This window comes from Myotis brandtii, unplaced genomic scaffold (genome assembly GCF_000412655.1).
Source record: "Myotis brandtii unplaced genomic scaffold, ASM41265v1 scaffold36, whole genome shotgun sequence".
NCBI lineage: Eukaryota > Metazoa > Chordata > Mammalia > Chiroptera > Vespertilionidae > Myotis > Myotis brandtii.
Genome location: NW_005363836.1, coordinates 711,833 through 727,159, shown reverse-complemented (window position 1 = coordinate 727,159; position 15,327 = coordinate 711,833). Strand labels below are relative to the sequence as shown.

The following is a 15,327-nucleotide window of genomic DNA, read 5'->3' as shown; positions in this document are numbered from 1 at the left end:
CTCATGCATGTGGAGTGCATGCTTTCATGCTGTTTCCACCAAATTCTCACTCTGCCATCTGTATGATGCAACTGGAAACGTGATTCATCGGACCACATGGCTTTTTTCCAATGCTCGACTGTCCAATCCTTGTGTTCCTGTGCGAATTGGAGTCGTTTTATCTTGGTAACTGCAGACAGCAAAGGTGTTCGAACAGGCCTTCGGCTTCCATACCCCATATGATGCAGTGTACGGCTAATTTGCCTACAAACGTCAGGTGGTCATAATAATCTGGCCACTCACGTTCAAATATGTCCCACGTTCAAAGGCTGTTAAATCCTGTTGTTTACCCATATCTTCAGAAAAAAATCACTTCTACTGTCGTAAACAACCTGCTTCCCTATTTATAATGGTTTGGCCCTCTAGCAACTTCAGTTCGAAATTATAGCTAATTTGCCTACAAACATCAGGTGGTCATAATAATCTGGCTACTCAGTGTGTGTGTATATATATGTAATAATCTGCCTTTTCCTGATTTATTTTTCAATGTTTACGGAAATTGAACATGACCTAAAATAACTGTTCTAGAATCCAAAATAATCATGACTTTCTAGTTTCAGTATTCACCACTAAATAGTTTTGTTTCTTAGGTACCTGAATTTCTGAGCAAAATGTTCGATGGGTTTTGTTCATCTCAAGCCAAGCCACAGTAATGAACGACTGGCATGGTCATGACTTATAATTGGGATACGTATTTACTTTTGTGAAACTAGCTCCATCTACCTGGCTTGGGATGAGAGTTGGGGGTGGGAGAGAGAATCGGAAATACAGAGGAAGAATGTTTAGTTTAGCAGGTATGTGGGTAGGGAAGGCCATGAGAGTCATCTCTATTATAGCAACATTGGTGAACATGTATCAGATGTAGTTGGCTAAATTTGACCAGTAAACACTTGCACTTTTTGCCAAAGGGCATTGGAACAGAACTTTAGAAAATAACAAATATGTTCATCATTTACAATATGCTAGGTGCTCTTTTTTAGTGCTTTACACATATTTACTCGTTTAACATAACCATGGAGGAAAATACTATTATTAGCCCCATTTTACAGATTTACAAAAACTTAACTCTGAGAAGTTAAGCAACTTTTCCAGAGTAAAGTTGCAGGATTTTACTGAACATGGAGTATCGGGCTATAGAGCTTGGATTCCTATTATGCTGAACTGCCTTGATCTCTTTTTACTGAGAACCATTAAAAAAAGATATGATCTATATCAAAGTTAGCTAACATCATGTCTTCCTCCAGTTTTCATGGCAGACGTAGTTAATTAGATGCCAAGACTGATTACTATTCTAAATTTCGTACTTTAATACAAGTATGGATTTACCAGGATTTGAATGTGAAATGAAGCATAGTTACCATCCCAGGCCTAAGTGTTCTAATGTTAGGTGGAGGTATTGTTATGCTTCATCATAGGTTTATATCAGCCTGTACAAAATGTAGTTCACAGAACATTGGTTTCCTGGGATATTGCTAAGTATTTTGAGGAAAATAGTGTCTCCAGGTCTTAGCAATTTGGAAGATAGTGGATTAATAAGTATTAAGCAGTTTTCTTTATTATGGACCTTCTTAGAACTTTGATATGCATTGTGGGGAATGCATATCATGAGTTATTGCATCTCTGGGTTGTTGAGGAAAGTGTTGGATTGGAGTCATTGTTCCTTATAGTTATTTGATGTTTGCTCTTTTTCATAAGTATCTTAAGACACTAGAATTCTGTGGGAGGTATTTTGGGAAACTGATGATTCATGATCTGCAAATAATGTTGGTATTTGCTCTTTCTCAGTCCTTTTCAGTAATATACTGACCAATTTACTTTTGTCCATTTATATTTTTCCCTTTTTTTTTTTTTAAATCCTCACCCAAGGATATTTTTTCCATTGATTTTTAGAGAGAGTGAAAGGGAGAGGGAGAGACAGACAGAAACACTGATGTGAAAGAGACACATAGATTGGTTACCTCCTGCATGCCCCCACCTAGGGCCGGGAGCCTGCAACCGAGGTATGTACCCTTGACCGGAATTGAGCCCGAATTGAGCCTGGGACCCTTCATTCTGCAGGCTGATGCTCTATGCATTGAGCCAAACTGGCTAGGGCTATTTTTTCCACTTTTATACTCTTTTTTTTTTTTTTTTTTTTTTACTTTTAAAAAAAACTATGTCCTTTAATATTTTTTGATATTTGGTTGCACAAGAGTCAAATAGAAATGTGTAGTAGAAGTTAAAACATCTACCTTGTACTTAATTCTGTAAGTTAATTTATTTTATTTTTTTTCTTCTTTTATTGTCTAAAGTTTTACATATATCTCCTTTTCCCCCAATTAACACCCCCCTCCCCCCAGCCATTCCCACCCCAGGCAAGCCCCCAGTGTCTGTGTCCATTGGTTACTGTAAATTAATTTTACATACTATTGTTCAATTTGTGCTACTCTGTTCTCTATCTTCTTCTTTAGAGCTATACTATACCTTTTGTGATTTCATTGTTGAGGGGCACTTTCTGTTTGTATACTTCTTTGTAAGCACAGTATAAATTCCTAGTTCATTCAAATTGTATTTATTGATTGAGTTAGAGAGAGGACTATCATATGACTTTTACACTTTTATTTATTTCTCTTGCTCATCTTAACCTACTGAATAACCTTATTTTTTCACCTTTGAGGTCTGATTTTTCTGAATTTCTGGGTCCATTGATCATGTTGGCCATGTTGGCAGGAAAGATTTTGAACTATGGATTTTAATTAAAATGGATTATACTTAAGGAAGATTTTAAGAATCTTTAGGAGATGAAATAGAAAACTAATCTTTAATTCTTATACTTTTTGTTAAACATCAGAGATGTATTCTTCAGGCCCATTGCTGCAACTTTTAATTCATTCTCAGTCTTTTTTGGATATGCAATTTAAAATTTTTCTCCCTGAAATAATTCTAGGATTATTCTAACTTTCATAAGAGTCTCTCTGGATTTTCTGTTTTGTTTCCAACTGTCCTATTTATCCCATCTACTCTCTTTGTATTTACCACCTTTATAGTTTTTGCTTATTTATATGTGATTTCTGTTTCTCATGATTTCATTTTGTCCACATTACTTAAGTTTTAACTTCTTTGTGCCATATTCATGTACTCTTTAAGCCTTTGTGCCTGGTTGATAACTACCTTGTTTTCTTATTATTCATTTTTAAAATACAGAGAGAAGGCATTTGACTGATCCTGTTTTTTTAAAATGTATGAGAATGTCATAGATCATTGACATAACTATGGTTATCTGACTTTTCCTTAGTTGCTCATTTCTATGTCAGTTGAGTTATAACTGGTGAGTAAAGGGCACCAAATTCAGCAGGTTTTGTGGTATATTAGAAAACATAGTTGATATATCTAGCATGTAAATCATGCTAATCCTATACCTTAGTTTACACAATTGGGATATTTGCTTTAGACACTGTTGTGCATCTTGCTTATTATTTTTAAATTAAAAATTTTTTCTTTAATGATTTTGAAGTTATTAATACATTCTTATTGAAACAATTGAAATAATGCAGAACAAAGATGTACAGGGGTGGGCAAAAGTAGGTTTATAGTTGTGAGCATGTGAAACACAGAAGTTAATAAAGCTATTGTAATAATCATACCCTGCATGTTTCTTTCCATACAAACAACTGTAAACCTACTTTTGCCCCCCAACTTGTATAAGAACATATCTCCTACTTGTTTTCTGAAGATGTTAACATTAATAACCTAATGTGTATCCTTGCACATCTTACTAATTATAACACAGAGGCTTAGTTTACTTTTACTGAAGTTAAATCACTACATATAGTACTTTGCCATGTTTTTCTTTTCACTCAAATGTTTATCATGAAATATTTTTACAAGTCTGTAGATATCTATTCATGTTTGTGTTTCCCCAACTTCTTTGTATGTGCACACATATACACATTTATATAAAACCCTATGTTAGGTTTCTTGAGGAGAGGGTCCATTTTATTTATTTATTTTTAAAAATTCTTTTTATCTTGTCTACCATTTTCTCTCTTTATTAACCCCCTCCTCCCAGTTAACATGGTAAGCCATGTTAACCTGCTGGATATAATTCTATACTTTTTTCCATGCTTACTATTATATACAAATTATATACAATATGTGTGTATGTGTCTAAATACACACTCATATATGTAATTTTTTAGTTATTCCTTTTAAAAAATTGGGATCATAATATATAGTTCTGCATTTTCATTTAGCAGTACAATGTGGACATTCCACATTGGGATAGCTTAAATTTATTCCTTTAAAATTATTTTTACATTCCTGAAAACTTTCAAATATATGTGAGAAATTATCACAACGAACACTGAAATACTCTCCATCTAGGTTCAGTAATTGTTAATATTTTATCATATTTACATTACCTTTTTATCTTAGCAGGTTATATGTATTACTGTTGCTGTACCATTTAAAAATTAGATGTGGACATAATGACATTTTACCACCAACTACTTCAGCATGCATCTCTAAGTCATTCTCCTTCATAACCATGATATCGTTATCACACCTAAGAAAATTAATAATATTATTGAATATCTGATATCTAATTCAGATTTTATTTTTTTCAGTTTAAAAAATGTCTTTTTTAGATGTTTTATATCAAACCAAGACACGTTCGAGGTTTACTCATTGCATTTGGTTGATATGTCTCTTTATCTTAATCTAGAAAAATTTGCCCAGCCTTTTCTTCCTCCTGTGTACCTGTTAGAAGTCTTGCCCAGCTAATTTGTAGAATGTCCCCCAATCTTGGATTTACCTATTTTCTCATGATATTATTTAACTTTTTCTTTGTTTTCAGTCTCTCCTGTAAATTGAAAATGAACTATAGAGGCTTAATTAGATTCAGGTTAAACATTTCTGGAAAGCATGCTGCATAGGTGATGTTATGAACTTTTTTTTTTTTTGCTTTTGGGTCAGGAGAGGAGCCTGGGAAGTGGAGAGGGTTTGGAGAGATGAGGGGAGGGAGCCAGGAGAAGGGGCACTGGGGCTCTGGGAAGGGGCCCAGGGAGCTCTATGAACTTTATTATATTGCATTACTTTAGGATACACATAATGTCTAGTATCTCACTATTAATGCCACTAAGTCTGTTTACTTGTTTAAGAGATGAAATACTGAGCTTCTCATTTGATATTACAATCAAATCTTTTTTGTTTGATGTAAATTACTCTTGAGGTTCTTGGATTATCTTTTAGAGTAGAAAACATTTTCAAAATACTCTTGAGAACAATTACTAAGAGACATAATTCTTCCATTGCAGAGATCCAGTTTATTTTTAGAACTGATACTTCATGAATCTGAGGATCTGAAATAACCTGGTTAAGATACATAGAAATTATTATTATTATTTTTTAAAAATATCTTTATTGATTTCAAAGAGGAAATGAGAGGGAGAGAGAGATAGAAACATCAGTGATGAGAGAATCATTGAATGGCTGCCTCCTACACTCTCCCCACTGGGGATCGAACCCGCAATCTGGCCATGTGCCCTGACCAGAAATGGAGCTGCGACCTCCTGGTTCACAGGTAGATGCTCAACCACTGAGGCACACTGACTGGGTGATCCATAGGAATTAAATATTTAATTCTCCATAGTGCAGTATTTTATGGATTTGTTTTCTATTAATTTGGTTTCTTGAATTTTTACATGATTTTTATATTGAGCTTCTAAAAATTACATAATGTTTGATATTATTACCACTTTATGTTTCAGAATGTGCCCATTTACTTTTGGCTCACAATGCTCCAGTAAAAGTGAAAAATGCTCAGGGATGGAGCCCGCTGGCGGAAGCCATCAGCTATGGAGATAGACAGATGAGTAAGCAATATAAATTACAGTTGTTATATAGTCTAAAAATATGAAGTGATTGATGCATTTGAAATATTTTTCATTTAGCATAACTTTCCATGCTCTGAAAAGTGTGCAGTTATTTATAAGCTTATATATGGATTATTAGGAACTTGAACATTGCATGATACATAAAAATAACTGAGGAATTATGTTTAAAAGTATGTTTGTTTTTTTGTCTTTTAATAGCATTCTGCCCTATTGTTATTGTTTTTTATCATTTACTTTTTTATTTTTTAATCCTCACCTGAGGATATTTTTTCCATTGATTTTCAGAGAGAGTAGAAGGGAAGGGGGAGAGAGAGGGAAATAGAGGAGAGAGATGAACATCGATGTGAGAGAGACACATCAATTGGTTGCCTCCTGCACACATCCCAACCAGGGCAGGGATCGAACCTGCAAGTGAGGTATGTGCCCTTGACCGGGAATTGAACCCAAGACCCTTCAATGCATGGGCTGATGTTCTAACCATTGGGAAACTCCAGCCAGGGCTTTATATAATTTAGATTGAAGGACTTTTTAAAAATATTGAGAAAAAAATAAAAATAAAAACATTGAGACTTGACTGTCCTTTCTGACAACTGCTTAATTTTTTGAAGATTAATTGGAACTGAGAATGATCGGTGTATCAATATCAGTTATGTATCTGTTTTAATTACTAAAAGCAAGGAACAAATGTGTCTGTTTTAGTCTTCAGAGAATTTCCAAAAAATGTCAGATATATTTTTCACAATTTATAGACTGTTCAGTTATACCACTCTCCCTCCTCCTACACCTTTTTTTCCCCCCAAGTTTCATATACAGGTCTTATTTTTGTCAAATATATCTCAATAGTTGAATATTTTATAAAATTTTGAATGGTAAATATTGAATGGTAATATTATCTTTCTTTTAGACTTTGAGGCTGAAAATAATCACTTCAGTCTAGCTTTGTAGAAGGAACTATAAAAAAATTTGGCAGTTTTATTTTAAAAAAAGCATAACGTTGGACACTACTGAGTTGTTATTTGGTTTTAATTTTATTTTTGATTCTAAGTTTTGGGCTCTTATGGGTTTTTTCTTATGTTTTAGCTTTACAAGTAATCCACATATTATATCTGTGGAGTTTCTGAACACCTTGGACAACTTTTAATGGTGAAGTTAGATTTGGGCTTAAGATTTAATATGAGATAAAATTGTGATATTTTAACAACTATACTACTATGTATATGTATATGTATATGTATATGTATATGTAAGTTATTCATTGAGAGTTGTCTTTTCTGGACAAACATCAAGGGACCCTTATGAGAGCAAGAAACTGTACTAACCCTAGAATTATTTTAGGAAAAGGATAAAAATATACAGCTCTAAGAAAGTGAGAATAAATTAAAAGTTGTAGCAGTTGGTCTGAATAAACTTTCTCTGATATATTTTTAAAAAATTTTTGTTCACTTTTTTTTGGGAGAAAGAGAGAAAGAAATATCAATTTGTTGTTCTACTTATTTATGCATTAATTGATTGATTCTTGTATGTGCCTTGACCAGGGATCAAACCCACTCCTTGGTATATCAGATGACACTCTAACCAACTGAGTTACCCAGAAAGGGTTCTGATATTTCTAAACGATTAGCAGAGTGGAGAGGAAACGAGATGGGCTCCTGGATTTCTGACCCACCTTGAGACAAGTGACTTTCAAGGATTCTCTTATTCAGCATTAGTGAATATTTATTGAGTCCTTACTATAAAGCCTGTGTATATAGTAAGATGTAGAGAATAAAGACATGGTTTCTACTCTTTAGTAATTCATAATCTATGGGAAGGCCAATAAACAGAGTTTTCTAAGAAAATAAATTATTGGACATATAGTAATAAATTTTAATGTAAAAATTGAGGCACATATTAGTTAAGGATGTTATAAAAGTGATTTCTGTACAATGATATTTTTAAAAAATAATTTTATTGATTTCAGAGAGGAAGGCAGCGGGAGAGAGAGATAGAAACATCAATGATGAGAGAGAATCATTTATTGGCTGCCTCCTGCATGCCCCCCACTGGGGAAGTCTTCTGGAGCCAGCAATGAGGGCTGGAGCTCCAGAAGACTTCACAGCAGGGTTTGAGATTATTAGATAAAACCTAAGACTTTTTGATTGAGTAGGAGACAATAGATTTTTAGAAAAAAAAAAAATCTTTAGATCAAATGTGGTAATCTTGTTTTAAAGAAGAGATACTGTGTTTAGAGAAGTAAGGGATAGATTAGAAAGATAATTAAATGAAAGAATTGACAATGGTTGATTATCTCCTGGGTAGTGATAGAAGGATTATGGGTAACTCCAAGATCTCTATCATATATTAATGGTGATCTCATTGATTAATTGATGTATAGAATATAGAAGGAAAAGCAATATGGGATTTAAATAATTAGGTGTTAAGCTTGGTGAGTTTGAGTTATGTGTGGCACATCCAGGAAGAACTCTCCAAGTAAGAAGTGGGAAATAATTAGACTGGAGTGTAGAAGGAAGTGGAGGGCAGAAGGTACAGATTTAAGTAATACTTGGAGCAATAGAGCGTAGTTCTAGAAGCTTTAGGAACAATAAATGGAAAACTTGAAAAATGCTGGGAGAAGAAGGCAAGAGAAAGTTAAATTAATTGTAGTTTATTGGAATATAAATTCATTTGAGTATGAATTCTAATACCATCTAAATACTCTAAAGCTAATTTTATTTGAGTATGAATTTTATCTGATACCATTTGAGTATGACTTTTAAAATATGGAAGTACAAATAATGAAACCCCAAAAACATAGTGGTAATTTTGTATAATTGCATTCTGAATGTTTCTGCTTCCATAAGAAAGTTTGAGTTGATGTGATTTTCTTTTAAATGTGAAGTCTCATAGAACAAGAATCTCTTTTTGCATATATTACTGTGCTATATAGTATTGTCACTACCTTTTTAATAATGTTTGGTCATTTTTACGTCATTTTGTGTTATTTATTGAATGCCTTCTTCAGTCAGTTGCAGTATGTTCAGTTGATGAAAAAATATGGCTTCTGCTTTACTAGTACATTAAGAAGATACCTTTTCAGCCTAGGAATTGAATTCTTTTTATTGTTTACATTCAACAGAGGCCTATTTCAATTTGAAAGCAAGAGAGGTTGAATAAAGATTTATTAAAGTATTAGAGCTTATAGTGAGGAAGAAAAGCTACTACATTTGGGTAATGTATCTCTGATATTAGAGTTAAATTGTAACAAACATGAAGGTTAACCAGATTTATATAAATTTGAATCTGTAAAGAATCTTAATGATTATCTAGGTCATTGGTTCCAGACTATTTGGATTTCACAGACCAGAAAAATATTTATTTGAGGATTGATGCAGAATAGCTAACATTTTTATTTTAGTGTATAAGAACTTTTAAAAAAAAAAAAAAGGATAACTTCACCCAGCCTGCGTGGCTCAGTGGTTGAGTGACCTATGAACCAGGAGATCAAAGTTCAGTTCCTGGTCTAGGGCACATGCCTGGGTTGCGGGCTCGATCTCCAGTAGGGGGCGTGCAGGAAGCAGCCGATCAATGATTCTCATCAGTCTCTCTCTCTCTCTCTCTCTCTCTCTCTCCCCCTCTCCCCCTCCCTCCCCCCCTTCTTCTTCTCTGAAATCAATAAAAATATATTTTTAAAAAAGATAACTGCTTTCTTCTGCGATCATTTTATTAAGAAAAAGACATTTTTAAAGCCAAAAATAATAGCAAGAATAGTTCTTGAATTAAAATAATATGTAATCTATAAATTAAAACCATCCTAGTTTCCAATTTTTTCATTTTGCTGCATATCACTGGAAACTTGAACAATTGGTCACTGAAATGTAGACTTGTATTTGGGAATTATTGACCTAGGTCACAGAGCTAGTTTGTTTATTTTTGCTTTTGAGTTTTTTTTTTACTGTGTTAAAAATATATGTAACACAGCCAGTTTATAAATGAGATCAGGTCTTATGTTCTTTGGCTTCTAGTCTCAGCCTTTTTTACTGTTCTGAAAGATCTTTAGTAATTTAAACATTGTTCTTTGCTTTTTGGCTTTTTAAAATATATTGTAATTATTGTTAGACCTATGGTTAAAAGTAAGAATAAACTTTACTGTTCTTCAGAATTGTTCCTTGGCCTTTTCCTAATTTGGCCTATGTGGACAAAACAAATCTGGTTCAATCTTTCACTGCCATTCTTCTTTCTGTTTCTTTCGTTTTTTAAAATTTTTAAATCCTGACCCGAGGATATTTTTCCATTGTTTTTTAGAGAGAGTGGAAGGGAGGGAGAGAGAAACATCAATGTTAGAGAGACACATTGATTGACTCCCACAGGCTCCTGACCAGGGCTGGGAAATGAGCCTGCAACCGGTGCACATGCCCTTGACCAGAATCAAACCCAGGACCCTTCAGTCTGCGGGCCAATGCTCTACCTACTGGGCCAAACCAGCTAGGGCATTCTCTTTTTTTAACCTTCTGTTTTTGTGTGTATTCCACATAGTCTTGAAATAGTTTATAAGACTGCATATTGTAAAATAGAAAAAATAGTATTTTTACATATATATCTATGTACGTATATGAAAAAATGTCAGGACCAAGAGGAGAAATCACGTATTGATGTATATATTTTTTAATCTCAATGCACACTTTTCCATCTTCTTATTTTGCTAGCCTTAATTCATTCAAGTCTAGTGTTTTCCCTTATTTCAGTAAATGTTAGCGATTAACTGATTTTTGCTAGTCAGTTTTAGACCATCATTCTAATAGATAAAAATCATATTTAGTTCATTGTAGGCACAGTAAGTAAGCAATTTATATTGAGGCTTAACCTTAACTATATAGCAGATTTTACTTTATTCTTATTTGACAAATGAAAAAAAAAGAAACAAGTTTGGGAAAATTTTCTAACTTGTCCAAGTTTATACATAGCTAGTAAGTAGTAAAGCTGGGGTTTGCACTTTAATGCAGTGTTTACATCTTAACTATTGAGAAAATACTAAGGAGGTCTTCAGGTTTTATTAGATTCAGAAGTTATTGTTAAAGATAGAATAAGATTCATTTCTGTATTAGTATTATGTGAAAATACAACCTCTAGTGAAAATTTGGAGATATACAGTACCTGGTAACAATTGTAGATACTTACGTTTTTAGAAAAGTGGTATCCAATGGGATTTTTGAGATCTGCTAACTTTGAGATCTTTTAGATCAGTGTTACAACAGGACATTGCATCATCTGATTGAGATTGGTAAATCTTGGCTCAGTCAGGTAAATTCATATAGCTAATTTAAAACTAGGAAAACTAGTGTGAATAATAACAGCCTTACTAAACTTATTTACTAACTACATCTCTCAATATATCTGTATAAAAGTCAGTGAAATAAAATTTTTTAGTATGGTGAAATCTATTTTAAATTAATTTTTTTTAAATTTAAATTTTAGTTACTGCTCTTTTAAGGAAGCTTAAACAGCAATCCAGGGAAAGTGTTGAAGAAAAACGACCTCGATTATTAAAAGCCCTGAAAGAGGTAGGCTGTATTTCTTTGCTGATTTTGCATTCAAAGAATAATTGTAAGTGTGATTTTAAGCATTTTTTAAAATATAGTCTAATTTCTCACTAATTATTAAGGGTCAAGAAGTGGTAAAAATCCTGCTTAAGTTAAGCAATAATAACATAACAAAATACTCTGATTATGATGTATAAATGTACTCTTAATGGGAACCACCATTCACTTTGAACTAGGAAAGTAAATAAAGAATTATTGCTTTCTTAGATGAGAGCTCTAAGAAAAAAGGAGGTAGGTCATAGTTAATGGCAATAATTTTTCTTTGTCCTTTGGATTAAGAGATTTCTAAGAGCTGTAGCCCCTGCTTCTAGCAGGAGCAGTTTGCATTTTCCTTATATAATTCTTTTTGTGCCCTACCTCTTGATGGTAAGAGCTGGGAGTGCTGGCATAGAAAGAGAGGTTTATTTTCTGATGTTTTCTTCTGTATTTTTGATGGCTAAAAGGACTGTGGAAGAAAGATAGATCTGTGATGATGATTATGTCTTTTCTTAGGTATGCCTTTTGGCAATAATTTTTCTTTGTCCTTTGGATTAAGAGATTTCTAAGAGCTGTAGCCCCTGCTTCTAGCAGGAGCAGTTTGCATTTTCCTTATATAATTCTTTTTGTGCCCTACCTCTTGATGGTAAGAGCTGGGAGTGCTGGCATAGAAAGAGAGGTTTATTTTCTGATGTTTTCTTCTGTATTTTTGATGGCTAAAAGGACTGTGGAAGAAAGATAGATCTGTGATGATGATTATGTCTTTTCTTAGGTATGCCTTTTTTTTTTTTTTTTGAGCTCTGAAGATATAATTTTTTTTTTAAGAATATTTGATTATAATAGTTTCTTTAACAGTTATAGTCTTTGGGTGTTTAGTTTTTAATTTGTGAAATAAAATTTTACTCTGTAGTTCTCATATGGTGACATTATTTCAGATTTAATAAACCTTTGTCTTATTACTTTGCAGAGATAAAAGTTTCTATTGTAATGGATTGTTTTTTTAGACCATTATGAGGCTATATAAATAATCATTTTGGAAATCATTTTTTATAACACTTCTAAAGTTATTAACTATTTTTACAATAATACTTATTGTTATTTTAGTTATGCTGAGAAAAGGAATATTTATTTATGCAAATTTAAATGTCTATCAGTTTCAGATATTTTCCTATGTAATTAAAATGTTATAAAACCTATAGTGCATATTTTCCTTTGTAGATAAATGTGTGCTATTGTAATGTTTTATTTTAAATAATGGACATTATTTTATTTTTCTCTAATCTAAACATTGAAATTTTCTATTTTTGTCTATAGATCTTAAATGATAACAGATTTTTAAAAAGCAAAATGTTAAGTAGATATAAGAACTATTAACTAAGGTGCATTCAGTAATTATTCATATTTCATTTTCTAGCTAGGTGACTTTTATCTAGAACTTCACTGGGATTTTCAAAGCTGGGGTAAGAGTGTGCTATGTTTTACTATAACATATGTACATACACAGAATTGCAAATGTAAAAAATAACTATTGTATATACTTGTTAACATAACAAATTTGATACTTGCCCCAGGAAAATTAATATTTTCCATTATGTTGAATGTAATAAACTAAAGTGGTTGTTTGTAAAGCATTGAAGTGGTATTTCATTATCTCAACCTGACTAGTAACTTTTATAATTTTTATTTTAAGATTAAAAATGTCTTACATTTTTAAACAATGAAATGCAGGTTTAAATATTATCGTACTTTAAGGAATGTTCAGAGGAAGAGAGAACAATTATGAGATTATTAGATTACTGAATTAAAGGAAGTTTGATATAGTACTTGGATCCCTGAATGTGCAGAATTTGGTTAACATTTGATTTTGGATATTTTATCAACTTTCAATCATTTTGGCCACTTTTCCTATATACTTTATAGCTACTGTCTTTTTTCATTTAAAATTTTTTTTTATTGATTTCAGAGAGAAAGGGAGAGGAAGACTGAAACATCAGTGATGAGAATCATTGATTGACTGCCTCTTGCACGCCCCCTACTGGGGATCAAGCCCGAAATCTGGCTTGTGCCCTTGACTAGAATCGGGACACTTCAGTCTGCAGGCCGATGCTCTATCCACTGAACCAGACCGGCTAGGGTTATAGCCACTGTCTTAACATACTGTTTGGTTGCACACTGTTTCTATTATTTATGAAAGACCTTAATTCCAAGATATTTTGCAGTCATTTATTTTACCTTAGTAAGTTTCTCTTTTCCCCATTGTTTAAATAGGGAGCTTGATCCTAGTGACCTTAACTAACTAAACAACTGCCAAAACAACTAAATTTTGTTTAAAAGTTTTAAACAAATGTAATGTATATATGTGAGCTTACATTTTTTTAAAGCATCTGAATTAATTTTATGATATAAAGATATTTGAATGCTCTATGATACTTACCCCCAAAATAATTGTAAAAATAAATCATAAAATAATTATAAAAGTAAGATATTGACATTATGGAAATCACTGTTAACGTTTCATACTAATGTTTCGAAATCTTTTTTTAATGTTTACAAATGTGTGATTGTGGGTGCACAAATACATGCTTAGCATTCTTTTTATAAAAATATGTTTTTATTGATTTCAGAGAGGAAGGGAGAGGAAGAGAGAGATAGAAATATCAATGATAAGAAAGAATTATTGATCGGTGGCCTCCTACACATCCCCCACTGGGTATGGAGCCCACAACCTGGGCATGTACTGTGACCCGAATGGAACCGTGACCTCCTGGTTCATAGGTCAACGCGCAACCACTGACCCACACCAGCTGGGCCTGAGCATTCTTTTTTAATGGAATTATACTATTATATGATTATACAATTTGTCATTCTTATTTAAAATATCACAGGCATCCTACCATCCTACCAGGCATCCGTTCATGAGGAAGTACTTCATTTATTTTAACAGCTTCATAATACTTTACAGCATGGATGATTAAGGTTTTTCTAATGTTTTTCATCTCTAAATGTAAAGTTTTAATTCCTAAATAAAATTAGTTATTTCCAAAATTGTTACAATTCTACCTGATCAGGCTAGTTTTGGCTTCATCAAAATCACACATGATTTTGTTATTCTGATAGGCCTACCTTGCCTTTTTGCTTTATATATCATCCAGGAGCCCTGGTGTACTAGACCACTGAGAAGAAAAGAGGTTTGTAGTGGCTTTGAATAATAAAAGAGCTCCAAGTCAAATTGGTCTAAAGTCAAAATACATTTTTTCACTCTGTTTTTTAACATTTTATTGAGACCCTATCTTCCTTGGTGATCTTAAAATAAGGGTGTCCCTTGAGTATAATTTAGTTGTATTTTTGAAGTGGTTGTTTGCGGCAGCAGTCTGCGGTGTTTACCTATGCCGCCATCTTGGTCCTGTCCCTAGGTTCTGACTCTAGGTTCTTCAGCCAGGTTCTCTCGCTAGGTTCTGTCCTCCTTGGTGATCTTAAAATAAGGGTGTCCCTTGAGTATAATGGTTCTTTAACTGATTCTCTTAGTAATATTAGTGGTTTAAATTCTAAAATAGTCCATTTATCTTGCTGAGCAAAATGTTTTAAAATATTTTGAAAGTGACAGTTCAGTTATATGAAGAAATAGAAATGGATGTAATCACTCCTGAAAGTGTACATACATCCATAGTTACAAACACATTATAAATGTTGCATAATCAAATTCATGATGGAACCCCTAAGGTAGTTGTTGAAAGTATTGGGTTTTTTTTTTGAGAACTTAACTTTGACACAAAAAAGTCAGCACATCTATTTGTTGCTGATAAAGGATTTTTCTGATTTCGTGTCAAACCTAACTCCTGATGGTTAGATGGCATATGTAATTC

General features: G+C 32.9%; 1 protein-coding gene across 1 annotated transcript in view; it reads left to right on the top strand.

Annotated features, from left to right (window-relative positions):
* Window positions 1–15,327, top strand: part of ANKRD13C (ankyrin repeat domain 13C) — a gene marked incomplete at its 5' end in the record, with an annotated part of 72,793 nt that overhangs the window by 16,735 nt on the left and 40,731 nt on the right. Inside the window, 3 exons of the mRNA XM_005871960.2 lie at window positions 5,787–5,891; window positions 11,364–11,449; window positions 12,879–12,924. Of these exons, the coding sequence (XP_005872022.1) occupies window positions 5,787–5,891; window positions 11,364–11,449; window positions 12,879–12,924 (237 nt within the window). The remainder of the gene's footprint in view (window positions 1–5,786; window positions 5,892–11,363; window positions 11,450–12,878; window positions 12,925–15,327) is intronic.